This window comes from Paramormyrops kingsleyae, chromosome 1 (assembly GCF_048594095.1).
Source record: "Paramormyrops kingsleyae isolate MSU_618 chromosome 1, PKINGS_0.4, whole genome shotgun sequence".
NCBI classification, from domain to species: domain Eukaryota; kingdom Metazoa; phylum Chordata; class Actinopteri; order Osteoglossiformes; family Mormyridae; genus Paramormyrops; species Paramormyrops kingsleyae.
The window spans coordinates 39,071,883-39,095,276 of record NC_132797.1 but is presented as its reverse complement, the minus strand read 5'-3'; the positions used below and the strand labels follow the sequence as shown (position 1 = coordinate 39,095,276).

The 23,394-nt window shown below is 40.2% G+C and overlaps 1 protein-coding gene across 4 annotated transcripts in view; it reads right to left on the bottom strand.

Moving 5' to 3' along the window:
• Nucleotides 1–23,394, bottom strand: part of LOC111859055 (ephrin type-A receptor 3-like) — a 75,832-nt gene that overhangs the window by 2,896 nt on the left and 49,542 nt on the right. For 3 of the 4 annotated variants that reach the window (XM_023841383.2, XM_072715510.1, XM_023841385.2), the window contains exons 10-16: nt 22,953–23,078; nt 20,878–21,063; nt 16,538–16,599; nt 14,367–14,576; nt 11,513–11,662; nt 10,222–10,415; nt 6,230–6,385 (exon numbers count right to left, since the gene is read on the bottom strand). In XM_023841383.2, coding sequence (XP_023697151.1) covers nt 6,230–6,385; nt 10,222–10,415; nt 11,513–11,662; nt 14,367–14,576; nt 16,538–16,599; nt 20,878–21,063; nt 22,953–23,078 — 1,084 coding nt within the window. Of the gene's footprint in view, nt 1–1,302; nt 1,396–6,229; nt 6,386–10,221; nt 10,416–11,512; nt 11,663–14,366; nt 14,577–16,537; nt 16,600–20,877; nt 21,064–22,952; nt 23,079–23,394 lie in introns of all 4 variants that reach the window. The other variant, XM_023841384.2, reaches the window with a different exon arrangement.

Sequence of the window (23,394 nt, the reverse complement as noted above, 5' to 3'; positions counted from 1 at the left end):
CTAAAAGTCTGGGGTAAATTAAAAGTATAATAAAATAATTAAACTGCAACCTAATCAGATTAATTTATAATAATACAAAGCTCAGTGGAAATTTAATTTACTTAAATTTACTGAACATTTGTTCATAATTTACACCTGATTTAATTATTGTAGGTTCATTTGGTTTGTATATGAATAAATATTTAAATTTTATGTGCATCAAATATGCTGAAATCCATGGCAAACATTAAACATATAGCTCTGAACAGTTCCAGGGAGAACCCAGTTCAGTTTAGAAGGCTTGGCTTGCATTTTGCTTGCATTATTAAAACACTCATGATTCAGTTATAAGTTTCACCACTAGCAAAATTTCTTCTTGAAAAGAGGAGACCATTTAATGTTCAAACGTATGGTTCATATACCTAAAACATAAATCTATGCCGAATTTGAAATAAAGAAATTTTTAATACTGTATGATTTTTTTATGTTACTAGCCATTAAGTCTACAACATATTTACTTTATTGGTATATTGCTTATATAGTATATAAGTTCAATACTTTTGGAACAATAAAAGACTGCCCTATATTAATATAATAAAAGACAACATTCTAAATACCTGACCATATGTATACGTACAGATGTCATAAAAACCAGATCAGCCTGGCTCATCAAATGTCTGATATTTGATTTAAATACATTTTGTTTTAACATGGTAATTGAAAGCAAAATGTTTTAATTGGAATATAATGTCTCATTTACATTTTGTCTCAAACACATTTCACATGCGTGTGTAATATGTTATCTTATCTATTCTTTGGATACTAATAGCGAAAATGGAACAGCACTGAAACACTGCAAACCCCTTAGCAAGGAAAAAAACCCTGAAATTTACTAAATTTGTTCCATGCACAAATGACAGATGTATTCATTATTAATGACCAGAATGTTCTTTTTAGCTCACCAAGAGGACATATTCATCCCATGCACCTCCACAGAAAATGTTAGAATGGATGAATCTGCATCAGTTGAAAATCAAAATATGACAGCTAACAAAGGTTAGTGGATTACAGGATCTGCAATATATCGTAAGATTAGGTACAACCTCTGTGAACGCCACTGTACCTCAGGCTGGTCTTTGTTTAGTTTGGACACCATATAAAAGAGTATTAGTACAAGCAAAACCTTGGTTAGTGAAAAGCACAAGCTGATTACTTTGGCAGCTGTTTCATGTACAGGTCCTGTCTAAGCACCGTTTGGTGAGGATGCACAGATGCATGGGTCAGCGAGGCACTCAGCACGCAGCGAGCAGTGGTCAAACCCACCGTCCAGCCTCTGCGCTCTATAGGGTTGTGATTCCCATGGAAGGATCCCATTCAGGGCAGGTGGCTGCTGGTCTTATCTCGCTCAGGCAGATTCTACAGACAAAGTACATCTTTGAAGGACAGTGTCAGGGGCCCAACCCATCAGCCTACTGTGCACATATATTTTACAGGCACTGCTTTAATTAGCAATTAACACTCTTAACGTTTCTAAATGGAGCATTGGTAGCATGAACATGTAAGTAATTCCAACTGTACAACCTTACAGTTGTAGTGTAAGGTGTCATCATTAGGACCCAAGGACCCAATGAGATGAATACGGATGATGCACTCATTTTGTGGCCAATTACGTCAGAGACGTAATTACATCAGACAGTTCTATTTTTCTTCCAGTGATAACGCTGAAATTTAGCTGAATTGTCACAATGTTAATAAAACATATGCTAGTAAAATATATGCTAATAAAATGCTAATGCAATCCCCCAGTACTGCAGTAACAAGGCCTACAAACCCCTCCTCTGTAATGCACTATGAAAGTATTGTATGTAAAATAGCAGCATTAGGTACTTAAACCAAACACTTAATGACCCTTATTTTTTAAAAATGGGATATTTGTAGGAATAAGGCAATATACTAAAGCCCAAAGATCACAAAGCAGCACTTTTGCAGTATTTTAGTTTTATATTACATAAATGGAAAATTGAGCATAACAATTGTTACAGTGCTGGTATATTTGTTCTTTGAATATATAGCGGCAATCTACATTTGAACTACTATGAACCTGTGCTGGATAAACAGTTTGAAGGTAGACGGGTGGATTTAACGGCTTTTGGACTGCAAGCCATATTTTTCAACAACAGAAAACAGCTTGAGAACATGGGCTATATACACGGTGCCACTACGAATGCTCTCATTTGCAAGTGGAGAGAAAACAGAGACAGTTGCATAAATTTTCATATTTGGCTAGTAGCTATTTGCCAACAAACAAAATCCCTACAGTGTTTGTTTATAAGCCATGTTCTCTGTTTACTGTAGCCACACTCAAGGACTGTTTTTGACGTGTAAAGGCTTGAAAGACAAAGGGCAGTAGTATTTGATTCGGAAGGCAAAATGCAGTGTCTATCTAAGAAAAAAAATTCTCATGTGAAACTATGACTAAGATGGAGAACAAGGATATTTGGTATCATAAAACTTTCTTGCCGATGCACGATCTGTAATTGTTACGATTGTGACAATGATATGTCATACTGCAATAAACACATGAGACTCAAGCAAAGGGCACCCAGCTACAATAAAGCAGAAATGCAGAGGTCTAGCAGCTTAATGGTGGTGATTTTTAGTGACTATCATTGCCTTCCATGATGCATGTCATTGACGTGTCATTTCCTCCTTTTCTGGAAGCCAAGTCATTTTGCTAGATAATTCATCTGGATCATTCCCATATGACAATGGGAAAGTAATCTGGCTGGGAAAATTCTGCCACTGAAGCTACACCACTAGGCTTCATATTCAAAGTCATCTTCCTGCCTTTCAACATCTGCTATTCTGCTGTACCATATGGCACATGTGTAAGACAATGAATAAGTGCAGGAGTAGCATTTCTGAAATACAATAATTTTATAAATCAACTTCCAATTTCCAAGGGCTTAAAGTGCATTCTGAATCTAACCAACATGTATACATTTTGTGACTAATTCTTGGGTTTTGTGCTATGTTTAGAATAGCTTTTGCAGTTTTTGAGATACATTTAAAGACTAAAATATTCTAAAATCCATTTAAAATAATAAAAAAAAAAGTTATGCGAATTAGTTATCAGAAACAGAATCGCCAGATTTCTGGCATTTTTACCAGGAGAGTTTATGCAAACACTGCTGCCCAGACACTGTGTGTAGCATGAGAGTAAGGAGTAAGTGAAGAAGTATGATGTTACTGTATTTGTGTCTGTGTTATAAAGTAAGCGCATTTAAATAGAGGAGAAGCTAGAATCACAATACTAAGTAAAGGGAGGCATGATATCAGAGGAACATTTTATGAAGCAGGAGGTTAGATATGTAGTAAAATATTATGGGAATATCTGTTTTACAGAATGACTGATACAATTTCAGCAAAAATAAATGAAAAGACAAAATAGACTCAGCTTTTCATTAGCAGATTATATAAATCAAATAAATATAATGAGAAACGCAACCACGGATTCTAGGGAAGATAAATTATCTGTGAATGTGAGAAATGTAGGTTACTATAAGCCACCCTGCAAAACGGCAGCTTGACCGAAATAAAAGAACAAACTGCAAGGCAATACAGTGCACAGGTGTATGACGTGCACTGCCTTTTTATCTAGTGAGGATTCATTTAAGGTGGAGAGCTGGGAGCCCGCAGCAAGACTAACAGCGCTCTTTGTGCTCCCTCTCACCCCCTCTCACAGCACACGGTTTGAGCATGCTCAGTGCCAATGGGCAATATCATTCCTATAATGGGAATCAACAGCATCAGTACCAGAATCAAATATGGAACCACCGACATAAAGCAGAGTTTCAATACAAAGCCTAAGCATAATCCTAAATCATCTCCTAGATTCTTTAATAGGATGTGTTTAAATACCCAATACAAAGCTTAACCCTCTCCCTATAGGCCTATTAGCCCTACCAAATTGTAATGCGCTAATAATGGTCCTCGCACTCCCCCTTAAGTACCCCACCCCCGGGCAGCCCCAGTCCCAGCTTCACACAATTACGGTCCCCCCCTTCACCCACAGTCACTCTCTGCCCCCTAGGTGGACCCCCAAGAATAACACAACAACAACATTAGGAAACTATTTACAATAAAACTCTACTGTCTTCCCGAGAGTGGGATGGCACAGTTATACAACAATCAATAAAAATAATAAAACCATAAAGCCAAACTAACAATCAAACACAACTAAAAAGCAAACTGAACAGTAACGGACATTAGGCATTCCATGGTTATCCTGGAAGTACAGAGTACCACAAATTTAATATATATGTGTGTCTCTCTTTGTTTTAAGAACATCTACATGTCCAAATCTTAATTAACATCGGAAATAGATTTTAATAATTACTTTAACTTTAACCCAAAAAAAGGAGTGTAACTAGCTTTCAATTAGGTATTCATTTTATGAAGTGAAACCCTTTCAGACATGAACAAATGCACGTCCTGATGACATCTAAACTGAACCTACTTTTTCCACACAATAGAAAGAAAAAAAACAAGAACAACCGACCTGCTGTCAGCCTTGATAAATCACATGGAATCCTAGCATTTTGTTCCAAAAATTGCAAATCTCGAAAACACATTAAGCATCTGGCAAACAAGAAAGAAATAGATTTATTTTCTTTTTGCTTTGCATTACAACAGTGCTGCTTAATTTGCATCTCAGGTGTAGCATAAATAGGTTCTAAATTTTAAAATCATGCTTGAGGCTAATTTCTGCTACTTAAATGAAGAAAATTCCTCATTTTGATTAATTCACAAGAACAGCCAGCATGTGGCCTCCTGCAAAATAATGCAAACTAGCTCAGGACACGCCAGAGTCTTATTCAATTAACTGTGCATTACGTTTGAGTCAAAACATTTTATGCACTACTACCACTGAGCTGTTTATATACACATCAAAGTCAAATGTGTATACATAAAAAAAGCAGTATGGTAAAACTGAGCCCTAACAGATGCACCCACCTTGCAGTCTTTGATCCCCTTCATTATTAATGTCACATTATTCATATTGTCAAATACCTTGTCAATTGACTAAAAGATGGACTGTGCAGAGAGCTTCAGCTTGTGCCATGTAGAGATGCAGCATGTCCTATTAACCGAAAGCAACCAGGGAATGAGGAACTGCAGTTTATTAATAGCAACTTGTCTGAGTCAGCTGGGCTGCTTAGGTATAGAAACTGCCAGATTCAATTTACTGTGCTGCTCGTAGCCGGCAGATTCTGTCAGGGTTGCGTTTTTATTTTTGTGATGCCTTTTTTTCTGCTGCTGTTGGACTACGCACAGGAGTAAGTGTGGTTACAGCAAAGTCATTACCAATTAAAATCAAAAGGGGCTGGTGCGTTTACCAGATAACCAAGACCTCTACAGTCTAAACTCTGTTTAGTGCTAGTGGTACTAAATACAGATGGCTCTTGAATTAAACAATTCCAGGGAAACTTCTGTTTTGTTTATTTTCTGATCTCCTCTAATTAGTGTACCAGGGACACAGAGCAACCTTTGTTGCAAGGTAGCCCAGCGAGATTACGTTTCACAAAGTGAGCCTTTTAGGTTTTGGGATTACACATATTTTGGGATCAATCTTATAAGAAAGGCCACAAATACAACATTAAAAAATAATGTTACTAATTCTAAATGTACCTAATTCAGTATAAGACAATAACAAAAATACTGACAATAACGATTATGAGGATGAGAACAGTGAAGATGATGACAGCGACTTCCTCAAATCAGATACGCACTTAATGGACTGTAATATATAGATGGATAGAAGTACTCCATCTTTATATTCCATGGAGAAGCAAGAACTCTTATTTCAGCGGTTCGAGTCTCCAGAGCATGTCCTGGAATAAGAGACTGGCTGTCCTCTGAGTCCATGCCCTACTGAGAGGGGCTATGCGCTCCGTGCTTCATTAGTTGACAGTAAATAGCTTGGATGGTTTTAAAATAGCCCAGCGATACCAATGCAGCAAACAGTGGTCACTTCACCGCCACTGTCCCATGTTTGTCACAGTGGCGCTGACTGGTTGAAATTTGCTGAAGTTGGCATGAAGATGGTCTCCAGTTAAATTTCCAAAGAAATTGATGAGTTTGTGCCAACCTCATGCAACCAAAAAACAGTGTTTAATGATTAAGATTATTTATGAAGACGCAATGGGAGGTGGTGTGATATGGGTTAATGGAGAAGGAGGACTCTTACTCAGCAGAGGCCTTGGCCAGGCTGTCGCAGGAACTGTAGCCCAGCCCGCTGAAGGCATCTTTGCAAGGTAGCGTCTGCACATTGTCCAGCCAGTCCCCAGTGGAGTGGAAGGAGGGGACGTCTGTGCTGTTCCGGTCCAGCAATACGTTGCTAGGCCTGCGGACAGGAGATGGTGGGCTTTTAGCCGAGGGGATTCAGCAGGACCGTTTCGGTGTTGATCAGAGAACAACACAGAGCCCGTTTTTCCACTGCTATTCCTCTGGGGATATATTCGCCACTACGACCATGTAGGCTGCATATGCTGATTTTCTGGCTCAGCCATATATCTACAGACAGACGCCCCAAGAGAGGTGGGTATCCCAGTCCATGTTAGTGTAAAATGTTAGTATAGGGAAGACATGCTCCTGAAAACCGAAGCTGCAGAGAAAAAAACATGACAAGGTTCTGATACAGTCTTAGCACAACCCCGTGTATCGCCATTAGGGGAAACCTGTGAAGAAGTGAGACTCTCAGCAAACAGCTTCTGTTCTCCTCAGCCTCTCGCAGGGCATTTGCCTCAGCAAGTCAACCCGGAAACGTTTGTCTATGACTACAATCGGCAACCATCAGTCAAAGTGCTCCTCGCTACTGTCTTTTCAAAGTGGAATATTTGTACTTCGTACATTAAATACTTACACATAGCTTACAGAGAACTAAATTAAACCTGATTAAACCTTTAGGACCGGAAGCAGTGGGTAGTTATTAGAGGCACAATATCACAGCCTGTGTTCATAGTGGGGTACCACAGGGTTCAATTTTAGGACCACTATTGATCCTAATTTACATTAATGTTATCAACACCAATACATTCAGTAAACTGATTTAATTTGCTGACGACACAGCAAGGTGGGTGGTGTAGCAGATACCAAACTAGCAGCACAGAAGCTACATCAGGATCTTGATTTAATTAGTGACTGTGCTGATACCTGGCAGATGAAATTTAATGTAGATAAATGTAAGGTAATCCATGCAGGGAGCAGAAATATAAAGTACAGATATTTTATGGGTTCCACTGAAATAAAGGTAGCTGATTATGAGAAAGACCTTGGTGTGTATGTTGATGCTTCCATGTCCCACTCTCATTAATGTGGGGAAGCAATTAGGAAGGCCAATAGGATGTTGGGTTACATCTCTAGCTGTGTGGAGATTAAGTGAAGGGATTCCTTGGTAAGACCGCACCTAGAATATTGTGTGCAGGTTTGGTCACCATACCTTTGCTGCCTTGGAAAGGGTTCAACATAGGGCTACAAGAATGATTCCTGGTCTTAGAGGAATGTCTTATGATGAGAGGTTAGCTGAGCTGAATCTGTTCAGTCTCGAGCAAAGGAGACTAAGGGGGGACATGATGCAGGTCTATAAGATTCTAATGGGTCTGGATGCTGTTCAGCCAAATGGCTACTTCAATATTAGTTTAAATACTAGACCTCATGGCGATAGGTGGAAATTAGCGGAAGAACATTTTTAAATGGATTTGAGAAAGCACTTCTTTACACAGCGTGTAGTTAGAGTATGGAATAGTCTTCCTTTTAGTTTAGTGCAAGCTAAAACCCTGTGTTCCTTTAAATCAGAGCTAGATAAGATTTAACAGTTCTGAGCTATTAGTTGAGTTCTCCCCAAACGAGCTTGAAGGGCTAAATGGCCTCCTCTTGTTTGTAAATTTCTTACGTTGTTATGTTTCTTATGATATATGTTGTTGGATAATTAAAAGTAAAAAAATAATCTAAAATAAATTAAAACCATTTTTATGTTAAATCAGAAAACATTCTGATTATTGAATCTGCACAATTGAAAATAAATTTAAATCACCCCACAATATTAGGGAACAATTAAAGAGATACAAAAAGCAATTAGTAATTATGGTTTTGGGAAGTAATTCATTTTGTGAGATAGCTTGTGTCCTTAAAAATTAATTATAATTTTAAGGGAAATCAATTCTTATGGTAAGTATTGTCTAATAGTAGTAAGTATCCAAATGAATAAATATTATTCTAAAAATATGTAATTGTATGTAAGATAATACTATATATACAAAACTATTTCATGAACTATTTCGGCACCTTCCGGCCAAGAGAACACTTCCTCTCCTCTGCCAACACAGATGTGTGCCTATTCAACGCAATGCTATGAATATGTGACAAGTTGCATCCAAAAGCAAAAGATGGCACCTGGACTACATGTCACATACGCAGAGCTGTGAGCATTTGATCTTACAATAAAGCTCAGCAAAAGACTTTTATTTAAAATTGCATACAAAGAAACTATAATACGAGGAGAACTTGAACCATGATTTGGAGACGGAAAACTCTGGAAGCCTAGTTATTGACTGCAAACATTAAAAGCCCTGGCATAGAGATCCAGCGTGTTTTCTAGCCTAGAGAACCAATGAGATCATTTTGCAGATACAAATGCTCTCAAGTGCTGACAGAAATACATTTTTACAACAAGGTTATACTTTAAAGAGACTTTCTAAAAGGAATAATGCAGCTGGGACACTCCTCCAGGTTACCGTTGTGGAGGGGGGGGGGGGTGTTCCCTGTACACATGCTTGCAACTGGACCAAGAAAAAAAAGGTATGCAACAAGAAATGGAGATGGTCCTTAGGTCTGAATTCCAGAAAGATGCTGGTTGATTATTGATCCCAACAACTTTCTTAGCGTACAAACTTTTGCAGTGAACGCCAGATGACCTTTTCTGTTATTTTTGCTCACTTGTTTTCTTTGTGCCTTTGTGTTTAAATGTAGATCCCCCTGCATATGACGCCGAGGACGGAATAAAGACCGCAATGAGTGAGAAAGCTTGCAGGGAAGCAGGCGGCGGCCCTCCAGCTGGGAGCTCACTCGCCATCCCAGGGCTTGGTTTCGACAGCACAGTTTGCAGACTGTTGGGCTGAAACCTTTTGATTCTTTTGAAAGGAGCAGACTAAGGAGACAGGAAAGAGTAAACACTCTGCGCTCTTCTCGTTTTTTGTTCCCCAGCTTCCGCTTCTTTCCCGCTCGTGAGGTGACCTCTAAATAACCACGGCTGCTTAGTATCATGTTTTTCAAGTTCTCCTGGGAGAGGAGAATGGGAGAATCTGGCCCTGTACCGTCACAGGAAAGACATCTGGGCAACTTAGTCATGGACAGGAATGTGTCTCTAGCTGTGAGGAGGGTCACAGGGCCTCTGCATGGCGTCTCCTGTGCTTCTCCCCCGCACTCGTCACCCCTGCCGCTGAGAACAGGTCTGCTGTTGGGGTGGGTCCTGACTGCTGTCCGCAATGTATTTTAGCCACCACTGTAGCTCACCCGGGCCTGCATCTCCATTGCTGTTAAAAGCCAATCAGGATAATTACATGCAGATTCCCAGGGACCAATCCTGCCGTTCTTAAGAAATCATTAGTCACTGTTGCGCGTCTTGACGTCTTCATAATAACTGAGCCCCTCCCATCACACTGCATGGTGCCAAGGCTTGCCGTAGATGAGGCTTCATGGCCCCTCCCAACAGACAGGAATACAGAGCCTGGGGGAAGGGAATAAAGGAGAGCGGGATTTTCTGGAACCGCCACGAACCGGATCATCGCAACACTGCAAATTCATCCCGCTTGTCTGGGAACCACTGTTTGGCACGCAGGAAGTCAGTGATTGTTTACAGCACAGACAATGCTGCTTGCCACCCGGTCATGGAAACAAACGGTTTTGGTCTCGGAAAACATGGGGAATGTAAATATGGCATTTCTTCACAAACCACTGTGTACAATGTACTGTGTACAGCGTGACCAAACAAAAGGAAACCAACTATTTCAGGAGGTAGAGTGTTAAAATATGCTGAGTGACTAACTGATGAACTTTGGGAAAGACGTTCCTCTTGGCACGGAAGAAGGAAATTAGCCACTGATGAGCGACGCGTCAAATGCTGGGAAAGAAGCGGACTCCAGCGAGGCGTCTGTCGCTTCTCGGCACAGCGATGCTGCATACCTGGAGGCGGTGTTGGCGATGATCTTCAGGCTGCTGGGGTTGCGGATGAGTTTGTCCAGAATGCTGACAATCTGCTCAAACTTGGGCCGCTTGTTGCGGTCCTTCTGCAAGCAGTCCAGCATCAGCTGGTACAGGGCTGCAGGGCAGTCCATGGGGGGTGGCAGCCGATAGCCATCATCCACTGCTTTAATCACCTACACCCCAAACAGGAACAGAGAGCGAGACTCAGTAGCCTTGCAAAATCCTGAGTCAAATGTCAAAGTCAACATACCAGGCTTAGTTGTTAACTGCATATTGTCGCTGTCTAATGAAAAACACATATCTCCAAAAATCCATTATTTCAGGAGCGTGAACAAACGCATTTTCTCAGAAGGTACTTTATAAAATAAATCTAAAACAATGTAATGAGACACCCATAGCACCACAAATAGAAATCTGTCTTTACACCGCCACCAGGTTTAATGTTTAAATGGACTGAAATGTTGTCAGTGAGGCAAATGTGTCAGTATCAACAAGATACAAACTAATCTCACTTTATATTCACAATTAACAATGATGTTAGCTATCTTAATTAGCTATCAACATTGTTAAAATTAACAATATAAAATTGTCCATACAAATGACCATCATTAATACAAATGTTAACTAGTACAATCATAAATACCAGTTATAATTATAAAACATCTTTTCATTGGTCAATTAGATGCCAAACACTAGCAGTAGTCAAAAGTCCCAATCATCAAAATGTGGACATACGATATTTAAATTTTATTATACCCCCTATTACACCCCTACAGAATAAACAGTTAAAAGAAGGGTAGATGTATTTTTATAAATGATATACTGCTGATTTTAAGAAATGTTGCTTCATTTGCCAGTATTTAAAAATATATATATTTAAATCATTTTTTAAGTATGTCTTTTGACACTGTGAATCATATGCTGTTCCCCCAGAAACCTAATGACAAATGTTGTTGGGAATCCAAGAAATGATTTTACATGCTCAACAGAACCAATGTTGTAATAGAAGCAACAATTTTAAGTAATATTTATTAATACACTGCACTATTAATGGTGCACCAATGTCTGGAAATCAAACCAATGTCTGGAAATGCCAGCCAGTCAGGTGATCACAGAGCCTGAGCGGTAAAGCAGCCGCTCTGGACGTCTGCTTGCAGGTGGCAGACAGCCCTGGGTGACAGATTCTGTCTGCCACCTGGCACCTCCACGCTTCACTTCCTCCCTCCATGGGAAGCTTATCGGAACTCCTTGCCGACAGCACAGTACTCACGTCCTGATTGGACATCTCCCAGTAGGGTCTCTCCCCATAGGACATCACTTCCCACAGCACGATGCCGTAGCTCCACACGTCGCTAGCTGAGGTAAACTTGCGGTAGGCGATAGCCTCTGGCGCCGTCCACCTGATTGGAATCTTGCCACCCTGCCAAATGACAACAGAAAGAACAAGTTGGGATTCTACTGCCTCACCTGATCTGTTTTTTAAGAAATCGATAGCGTCACAATGCACAGGATACATATTTAATGATTTTCTCAGTTGAAGGTTATGACAGATACAATTTCCAGTGCCGTTGTATATAATGTAAATTGATTCTTGTAGTATGGTTTATGGCCAGCCCTTGACTACTATTCAGCAAAAAAAAAAAAAAAAAAAAATGAATGGAAACTGCCACATCTAAATTTTGGGTCTTTACTTAAATCTCAGATCTTTCGCTACCACATCATTACACTAGTAAGTCTCACAAAATATTTCAATGAATGTTTAAAGGAGCTGTGTGCTACTCTGTCATTACTTGCAGTTTAACAACGCACATCTCTGTCATTGTATTAAATTGAAGTGGCTGTTATTACACTGCATGCCACATCAGAATGTAACCTTGAATGTGATCATTTAAAAATGTTGCTCTTAAATGATTTCATTTTTGTATATAAACTCCCATATCTCCTGATCTGAGAGGAGTCTGTTTGGTTTAAATCATTTACTAAATGTCTTTTTATGTTCCTTGAGATAATATAATAAAAGGTCTGATTTGACAAGTAAAGGGGACACTGCTCTGGACAAGGATGTCTTTTATTATCAAGACGTTCCACAGAACCAAAAAAAGGCCTCCCTTTGAAAGTTACCCTGGAAGGTAGTCAGCTAAGTGCTTAAGCCAAATTTATCCAGCAGAGGCCGGGGTACAAAAAGGGTCTGAAAGTAATCTGCAATAAAACAAACTCCAGACTTAAAGTAAGTCTGGGAGGGAGAACAAGTGCTTTGCATAATTTAATGGATGCACTGAACGAACGCGACGGACCTAAACATGGGCAATCCATAAAACGGAGCATTTAAATGTGCCGATTGGGGCACCCGGCTCCGCAGCGCCGGATTCCCGTGCTCCGCCTTCACGGCCTGCTCCCAGAGAGTGAGGGATGTGTTTACGCAGCTCTGCGGACAACTCTGACGGCTGCTGGAATTACCCCGGGTCCCGGCGTCATGTTTACGGGGAGGACAGAGGGGAGCCAAAGCTAACCACAGGCGCAGCCAAATAACACAGGACCTCACCCACCCCCATCCCCCCCCACAGACAGGACTTCTGAAACATAAACCCACTTCTGCACACAGAAAAACAGCTCCGTTCTACATAGGTTACTGGCAATCGAATCGAAGAATCGGCCATCCATTCTGGTTACCAATACGAAAAGACAGAAGTGGGAGAAAATCCGTCTGATGTGTTTTTGGCCATGACACCAAAGAAGGTGGATAAACACAGATCTTTCAAAACACATTAAATATGCAGCACCTTCTCAGACCTACTATTGCCAACCAGAAACCGAAAATCCCTAAAGACTCCTGCCTCTATGTGCAGATACCCCACTAAAAATAATAATGTTAATAATGACTTATAAATATTGTGTATGGTTGTACATAGATAAACAGCTTTCATTAATTTCTATACACCTTACTGCTGAGCTCTAAAAATCATACATTCCAACAATCTGCTGCTAAAAATATTAGGAAAGGAAATGTAAGATTTCAACGGTCTTTTATTAAATCAGGAACTGCCAGAATGCATGTACACAACATTTCAATTGTTCAATTTATTTTATGTTATCTTATCCTTTTCTGGAAGCCTCAAGACATTTGTTTAATGTGGTGAGATATTTATACAGCTCATTATGTATCTGGGAAAATTCAGCTTAGATGTCCTTTTGACACTTCAACTAGAAATCTTCAGGTTAACTGCTAGTTACAGTATGTCCTTAAGCAGTACTACTACTGTATTTACTTTACTTAAAGGAATTATCCTTCTAAATCTTATTGATGTGAAGAATATTGCATGGCAAGTGAGATTTTATATATTAAGTAAATATAAGAAATTAAGTAAAGTACATTTCAGGTGGCTATACTCCCGGCAGTGCCACCCTACCTAGTGCGTGCTGTGTACCCTAAGCCATGGGAAAGTACAGCATACGGTGTAATTGATGAACAGTAAGAAAAAATATAAAAGACAAACTACATAATCATATACAAATCAGGCTAAAATTTCTGTTGAGTGCCTGAAATGTCTTCTGGTTTCTGGCAGTGGTATGCGCAGTCTTGGGTGAAAATATGAGAGGGGTTTAAAGGAGAAAGGTACATATTCAATTACCCCTCCCCATTCCAGAACACCACCAAGACCACCCAATCCGACAAGAAGAAAACGTAAAGAATCTTAGTGTTATTAAAGATAAGGCAGCAGTGTGTATGACAGACTGTATATTTTGGATTCTTAAGTTATTTGGTTAGGTTAAAAGCTTAAACACAATGTTTTTCATATTTTCTAATTACAAAATTATTGTATATGTTACATAAAACATAACAACTTTTTTGAAGCCTGGGAACCTATTTTTTCATGTCATGAAGTTGGTGCACTGTACAGTAGCCCTAATAAGTAATTCTTACATACAACCTGTCTGTCAGACAGGAAACCAGTAATGCGATAATCTGTACTTTTCCTTTTGTCGCAGCACATTTTCCATATTTAAACATCTTTCTTCTTTATTCCTGCCTTGTGTAGTGCATCATAATGAGCTATCTCAGATATGTCAAACAATATGTAATAGTTACTATTACATGTAGTTACTACGTCGCGTTAATTCCTCACCCTGGTGGTGTAGGCAGCCTCCGGGTCGTCCTCCAGCACCCGCGACAGCCCGAAGTCGGACACCTTGCACACCAGGTTGCTGTTGACCAGGATGTTGCGGGCGGCCAGGTCCCGGTGGACGTAGCCCATGTCGGAGAGGTACCTCATGCCCGAGGCGATGCCGCGCAGCATGCCCACCAGCTGAATCACCGTGAACTGCGCGTCGTGCTTCTGTGACATCACAACAAACAGAAACCCCACTTATAAATGATCTACACAAGATTTTACGGCCCTTTCTCATGGACAATTGCCACATACTTCAGACTCTAAGCACATTCTAACACCACACGTAGCCTTTTTACAGCATGCGATTTACATCATTTATGTATTTTGTACAAGTTATATTTTCAATTTTTTAGTCTACATGTTAGATCTTTCAATTAAATCATCTGGCAAAAAATAAAAGCCCTTTGCTACATAGTTTATTTTAAATTAAATATTATATTTGATCTGTAATAAAATAAGTTCTTGGCTTTAATGAACGAACCCTAAAAAATACAGATTACATATATTATATACAGTATATATACACACAGACATATTTTACAATATATTTCTGTATTTGATGTATGAACAATAGATACTGTTTTTTGGAGAGACAAAAAGACAATAGAAACAAAGTGATGTTTGTTTCTGCAACCCATGAATAGAGAAAACAGGTGGAAAAGCACAGGAATCCTGGACCACGTCAAGGAGAAAGCGGCCAGGGAGAGTACAAAGAGCACCTAATCCCAGTGAGAGGGGCAGCATTGTGCTTCCGATGCTACTTCATCTAGTACAGGCTTCTCCGCAATGCTCTGGAAATTGCTGAAAAACTCTGCACTCCTTCTGGATCATTCTTATTTCATTCTTTCGCTTGACAGCACTGCATATGGAATAGATTTCTTATGGGCCCTGCAATCGCAAACTCAAGCCAATCCATGATTATTTGATGTTATGCTTTGGCTAATTTCAAGAATCCAGAAACTCAGGGTGGACTGAGGCGGCGTATGGAACTGAGAGCAAGTCCGTCAGGATCTTTTCAGGCGTGTCAAAACTCCCAAAAAGCCGAATCCCTTATTAAGTGTAGTGATCACTGCTGCTTTTTTTTTTAGTGTACGTGAATCCACAGCTATTCAAACAAAAGCATGTGGACTGATCCCATAGGCTGTGGCACCCAATTTATTTCAGCAATGGAAAATGCCAGGAGAGTCCTGTCTCTATGTGGGCTGCCTGGCAAGGGTTTCCTTTTCCTTTTCATACTGGCAAGATGTGAGTATGCTGATGCTGGGTGCTTATGTGATTCAGTAAGGAGGACTGTGAGCAAGAAGAATTTGATACCAACTTCAATGATGTAAGGTTTGGATTCACTTTGATAGATGATAAATGAGTAATGATACGTGCCTCTTCCCATCCCCATAACACGCCAGGAAGCAATCCATATTCGCAACTGGAAAAGTCTAGTGCTGTCTGTTTTTTAATTGCACATTTTTAACATCTATCTATCTATCTATCTATCTATCTATCTATCTATCTATCTATCTATCTATCTATCTAATCTGCCTGCCCTCCCAAAAAAAATGTAATATTGCATAATATTCTGTTCCATGATTTTACTTATTTACTCTCTTCTTTTTAATTTGTTTGCACTCCATTTACTTGTTTGCACTATGTGTACTGTCCTTGCACCTTGTCTGTTTTGCACTAAACGTATATTCGTCAGTGCTTGCTGCTGCACATGCAAGATTTTCCCTCTGGGATGAATAAAGTTAATCTAATCTAATGTAATGAATGATACCCATCTCACCAGCTTAGTGTAAATGTCACCACTGCTGTAAAATCACAAGCTGCACTAGTGACCAAACTCACCGTAACCCTTAGGTCAACCTGAATATTTCTCCTATTTCTTTCCGGTTTCAGTACGACTCATCATAAACCTGCAGTGCAAAGCCTGCCAGCATAGCGCCCCCACTCCGGCCTTGGAGTCCCCGGTGAGAGGAAGCCGATTCTTCCGGCGGTGTTAAACGGAGGGCGGCGGCTCGCGGGAGGAGACAGGTGTTGGGGCCCCGCTGCAGCCCACGGTCGACCCCCCCCCGCACCACTGCACGCGTCTCACACAGGCAGCGATCGTTTACTGGCCAGGGTGCACTCACTCGCAAGAAGCCATCCAGGGAGCCGTTCTCCATGTACTCCGTCACGATCATCACCGGCTTACCTGTGGAGTAAGAATGATAAGGCAGAGGGAGGGCATCCGTGTGAGAATCCACAGCGAAGCAGCATGCAGAGCAGACACAGGGGCCAGAGTCACCTTCCCCATGCATATTTCTGGCTCTATAACTGGTTATTTACTACATAGGCTTAGCATCAAATAAACAGCATAATGAACCAAAGTGCTTAAAGCTCACAAAAATGGAAAACAGTGTGCTCTTTACTACAGTAATATGGTAAAAGTACATCTAAAAATCCACACACTGCACAACCATTTTGTTTCAGTTCATTTCATTTCAGCAGGTGTGCTACATTTAAAGCCGAATACTGTATGCCTTTCTGCGGCACAGATCCGCAATGTCGACACTGATAAATTCTGAGAAACATGTTGTTGTAAAATGCTAACTGTCTATTTTGTATAAAAAATATCCCTGTGTAAAATGGCAGTGCTCTGCTTGAATGGAGGATTTATAGAGTTCAGTCCGGATGCTCACGGCTGTTATAAAAGAACCACAGCTGTACATCTGTGTTTTTACGGGGTTCCTATAGCAAGCGGGATGTGTTCAGGGAGCACAAACTGTGTTGCGCCAACACACTGGACACAAACCGGGCCACCACAACACACTGGGCTTATCTCGGGATACAAAACGGGCTGCTCCAACGCACTGGGATCGTTTTGTGACACAAACTGGGCCGCCCCAATGCACTGGGCTCGTCCCAGGACACAAACCAGGCCATCCAACCCACTGGGCCGGGGGTCCCCAGCAGGCAACTCGCTGCCCCATGTGGCAAGGGGGGTTGGGTATGGTAATGACGACTGAATGCACCCCCCCTGACAGTCGTCGGGGCTCACTCTCTGCAGGGGGGAAGGAGGTGCCAATGAATTTATAGGATTGTCAAGGTCAGCAGTCCGTCCCTGGCGACTTTATTCCATCCTCACCGCTGCGCATAAATTATCCGCCTTATCTCCTATGCCTTAATTCAATCGCAGTTGATAGGTTTTGTTAAAAATTAGAGGGGAAAAATTGCCTTTAAATTACAAGCATGTGAGAGGCTGTTTGCGCCGTCACGGAAAAGGCGCCTGACAGACGGCTTCATTTCCCTGACTGCTCCTACTCAGCGACGTTTCTGTTGATGCGGCAGAACTTGGAAACAAAAAACTGCATCCTGAGACTGCAAAACAAAGTGTGCCATTTGTAAGAGTTTCAACATCACACATAAAATACATTTGACAGAAGAAAATACGTATCTGTAGATACAAGCACACAGTTTATTTGAAAGTATGGTTTTACAATGGAAATGTTAAAATGGAGGCAACGGAACAAAATTGCAATTCATTTTAGTGCATGGAACTGCAGTACGGCATAAATAAATGCAGGTTATCAGTTCATTATTATTATATACTGTAGTTAAACACTTCTACCCCTCAAAAGCCTTGATGGATCTACCCCCTGACTGGCTGAACATGATTTTTATTTTAGTTTAAAGCCTCTCTTAAGCCTTCTCTCCTGCAGCTTCTGATCCTGAAAGTCGGCTTGTAATCAGTAGCCCTGCGTCCTCTGCAAATGGCAAAATGTAGCTTCCAAAATCTTTGGCCAACTGCACAGCCAAGAGCAGCAGGTTAAATGAGGTGTAAAAGTCTTTGGATTATTAGGAATTAACCGAGGGGGGGCAGCGGGTTAATAAATCAGGCGACGTCAACGGGCGCAGGCTGGTCCCCAGCCCCCCCCCCCCAACGACCCCAGACCCCAAACACTGAGGCCTGTAAGAGCTGCTTCTTTTCTATAATACACATGGCCAGTCTCCCAGCCCTGACCTGGACCCTCCACCCCATCCCAAAAAAAACAGAAAGGATCTGCAGTCAATTTCAATTATGTTCTCCATTATTTACAGATGAAACTTTAATTGTAAGAGTGACGCAAGATTTATTAGACAAACATAATCCCACTTTTATGAACAATTATACACATTAAAGGCAGATTAAAGGCATTCCTTCCTGGATACTATTTATAACGCATTTGAAGCTGGCCACCAGCAGAAAAAAGCAGGAGCTAAACACAGACCCTGCAGTGCTGAAACAGTTCTTTTAGAGGGAGTTTTGCAAATAGCTAATCCTGTGCGGCATTTAAAACAGCAGGAAAATAAAGACTTCCACAGCAATGGCGTAACAGCTTGCTAACCTTGCAATAAACTTAAAAGCAATCAAGCTTTATCCTATGCAAAATACGCAACAAAGAAAATCTGTATTTCACAGAGGAGCATTTGATACAAATAAGCTCTATTTGCTTTGCCTTCATACATTCTTATTTAGCTACACTCCATGTACACTTTTATTCTTCCTACACTGGAGAAGAAGCAGAACTGACACTGCTGCTTTATATGCCGTCTATGGTACAGTGCAGTTCAAACATATTACTTTAAAAAAATTGTGAAAAATTCTACTTTTCATTAACCTCTGGAGTAATGTCACCTGCAGCTACAGGGCACATGGGACAGCAGGGTAATCTTTGTTCAAAAGTGATCCTGTAAGATTTATGGTTTATGTGATTGTGTTCACCTTGGGCACTGGCCCATTGTCATGAGCAAAGTTTACTGCATAAAGCTGATAAAAAACGTGACTTTTATTATTTCATATTTGCCAGGTTTACAGTGTCTCTCCATGCATAACTAAAAACAGCCACTCCTAAATCACAGGTGCTTGTGAAAGAATCTGCGAGTCATATTTCAAACACGTACGTACAATTAATTAGATTCTTGAAGAAGTAAAAAGTTATGTGCCTTTGAAAATAAAAGGAGAGAAAAGTAGTGCAGGATAAGTTTAATCCACTTACTGGGAATCCACAAAGTAAAAGAAAAATTGTCAGCAAGTGTATTTTTGCTCAGGAAAAAAAACACAATTTAACATTATAACGTATGCCAATTACAGGTAACGCATAAAAACTAAGAGGAATTTCTTCTTTCCTCCTAAAAGGTTACTGGTATCTTGTGGGCTGGCTAGATGAACATCACAATTAATTATATTAAATCAAAAACTCACTCAATTAATTAATTAGCCATACAAGGAGTGCTAACGATTGAGTCAAAAAATACTTGCCGGCATTGAACGGCCACTGCAAATACTGGAGTGACATTAGGAGTGGTTTTGATATGGCTAAGCTGGTATACTTTACAGTCATAATACAGTGGTACCTCCGTTCTCGAACTCATTAGAACTCGAATATCTTAAAAGTCGAACCAACCAGTTTGAAAAATAATTACCTAGATCTCGATCTGAATCTCAGAAGTCAAACTGTGAACGCCGATCTAAGATAGCTTGTACGCACGGGGAAATGAGTCACGTGGCACGTCTCTCAGCGGAAACAAAGGGTAACACTTTAGTCTCAGCCTCGCATTCGCTGTGATAGCATCATGCATGTTTACACTAACTGAATACATATACTGTATTTAGACAGTAAAAATACATTTAGACAATGACAGTAACAGTAATTATTATATAATAAAATACATTTTAAAATAAAGATTTCTTATTCATTATTTTAATAATAATATTAAACCATTAATATGTTTAATTATAAAAATATTGTTGTGCAGAGGTCAGGGTATCGGGGAATACGGGGTTTAATTACAGGTAAGGCAGGCAAAACGCAGACGGACAATACAATGACCAGACTGGGGAAACAACTGAAACGCGGACTAAATACAGAGGACTAATGACAACAACCAGAAACAGCTGATCACACGGGGATTCCACACGGGGTTAACGAGGGGGCGTGGCACACGGAAGGAGCAGACGATTGGGGCAGGACACATTGCTTGGATATATTTATTTTCTTACTTTACAAATTACTGTTTTGATAAATGTGCTTAGATGTGTTTAGTACAGTATATGCTCTTCTTGTTTTATCCGGTTCATTTTGTGTTTAAATGCTAAAAAAAAACATATTTAGGTGTAATTTTTTGGGGCCGGGAGCCAATTAATTGGTTTTCCATTATTTCTTATGGGGAAAATTCGATCACAGCTCGAACTTTTTAGGATTCGATCCGGAGTTCTGAACGGATTAAATTCGAGTTCTGAGGTACCACTGTATCATAGTTTTACGCCAACATGAATATCATTTAAACGTCATTTTCATTTGGCTGTGTCAGACTTTTGCACAGTGCCATATATGGGATTTAGTCAATGTTTTTATACAGTTCAGCTCATGTTTTTGGGGGCTAAAATGACCAAGGGAACATCAACCGAAACAAAGTGAAGTGTCATTTTGTGGTTGGCGTTTGCACTTACTGCGAGTGACCACGCCCTCGAGCCTGATTATGTTGGGATGGTCAAACTGGCCCATGATGCTGGCTTCACTCAGGAAGTCCCGCCTCTGCTTCTCCGTGTATCCAGCCTTCAGGGTCTTGATTGCCACGCAGATCTCCTTCTTGGAGGGCAACCGCAGTCGTCCACTGCACACCTCACCGAACTCACCTGCATAGGAATATCAGATACAGCGGGTTCAAGAATAAAAGTCAACCAGGAAATTATAAATAATGGAATATGTATCACTGATGCCTCATTATTCATCCAAACAGGAGCCGCATGCTGAGTGCTGCTTTGGGGGCTTTGGCAGCCTAAGGTGACTGTCTGAATTACGTTTCTGAAACTGATCTTTAACCTACTGGTTGCCCTAAACCTCAGCAACTGTCATAAGCAACAGTTATCAACAGGTGGCTTCAATCCTTTCAAAACGAGTGATTTACAGTAGCATAAAAATAATATATTTCTTAAATGCAATTATACTGTATATTGCTTCATTGAAGGTAAAGCTACTTTACTTTCACTCAGGTTTCTGTATAGCCTTTGTGGAGAGTAAAATCAACTGCAGTTTTGATGACATGCATATCAGTGAGCAACTCATTCTCTTCTTCCATAAAATGAAAAGAATTCATAAACAACTTTACCAGAGTATATATGGATGTAGTAGAATATCTGAACCCTAAACATAACCCCTTTTATACCAGAGAATAACAATTATCTGAGAATTACTTTAGTTATTATGGTTATTAGAATTCTTCACTGATTATGGAACAGTAAATTCTGACGAATTGCATTCTGGCCTGTCAATGTGCTACATTTCCTGGAACTGTGGTTCAGCGGTAAACCCATTTCAAGCTTTGGCAGCAGACTAAAACAAATGGAGACAGGAAATTGGACAAAGAGGGAGGGAATTATTACACAGCTGGCCATGAAACATCCTTATATCTCTCATTATTACCTGTGATGGGTTTGAGAAACTGCCCTGATATCTGGAAAAATTTTGTGTGATTACGAGTCATTCCAATTGCAAGGATCTTCTGCTTGGCTTGTGAAAGGTAATACTGATCTGACTTTATATAAACCCTGGTCAGGGTTGCGTCGTACCTCACTGCAATAGCTTACTTTTATTTAGTATTATTTCTTGTGGAACAGAATAGGTATTTTTCATGTTTAAACAATACAGTAACATAAATGGCAAATCCTTAATTACAGATAAGATTTCTACATATTTTTAAGTTTGTAGGCAAAGTATTTCAACCCATTTTTTGGCTGTACAAAAAGACTTTATGTGTTGTAAGACTGGGGGGGTCGTGGGGTCTCTTCGTGAGACATAGCCAAGTCAGGTGACGATCCCCCTCATTCACCTGCAGCCAGTCGCTAAGAATGTAAAAGTTGTGTCATAGTTCCTCAGGCCAGACTACAAGCTGAAGTGTGTAATCCCATCTGCAGGCCCCTTCTCTTAATGCCACAATGGTGCTTTTGTGGTTGTTTTCTCTGCCCCGTTTGTCCAACCCTAAAACTCAAAATAAGTTTTCGCTTTGTCCTAGCGTAGCCATTACACAAGGCAGCTGAAACGGACAGACCACACACCTGAAGTCACACAGTGTACACTTGCTCTGGGTAGAGAAGTGAAATGGGACAGTATGCAAATAAGATCTGTCAATTGACCATTTCATCCTTTTGTCCCCCATGTATGGAGGCTCATCTCCTTGCCTTACACTTTTGAGGACTGCCGTAAGGGTAGAGGGGAGGATCCCAGCGGAAGCCGTGTTACTCATACCGCTGCTTCCCCACCGCGTCTCCCATTAAGCTTGGTGAGGCGGCAAGGACAGATGGTGAGAGCACACCTTTCACCACCACGAGAGTTCAATAGGAACAAAACCTTTACTGAGCACAGCTACTTCCCACTGATGGTGATGATGTAAATGATTAACTTTTCAGAAATCATGACACTATTATTAATATGAGACATTCCAATTTATTATTATTGTTATTTTTATTATCTAGCCTTTCATAATGATTTTATGTTAAACAGAACCATAAGTAGCACTGTCTCCTACCTGCACCCACCACCTTGTCGATAGCTATCCCAGAAGCATCGAGCTCTTTGGCAAATTCGTGGACAGCCTGACTGGGGTCCTCATAGGTATGTGGGTCTATATAAGTTTTTATACCAGGAAGTCTCACTGAAAGATGGCAAAAAAAAGATATTTACATGCATGCAGAGTTCAACATATGTTTCCGCTTCCAAAACTACAAAGACAAAGAAGGTCAGCATTCCTCAAACTAATTTAATCTAACCATTACCAGATAATTTACAGATTAAAGCACATGATTTGCATATGTGAATAAATGACGATGTAGCCTGGAAAACGACTATAACAGGATTATTCTTATAAATACTGTATACCATACATAAATACTATATATAAACACTGTACATAATAATCTGTAAATAATAAGAAAAAATACCATAGATAAAAAAAACAATGTCATATTTTA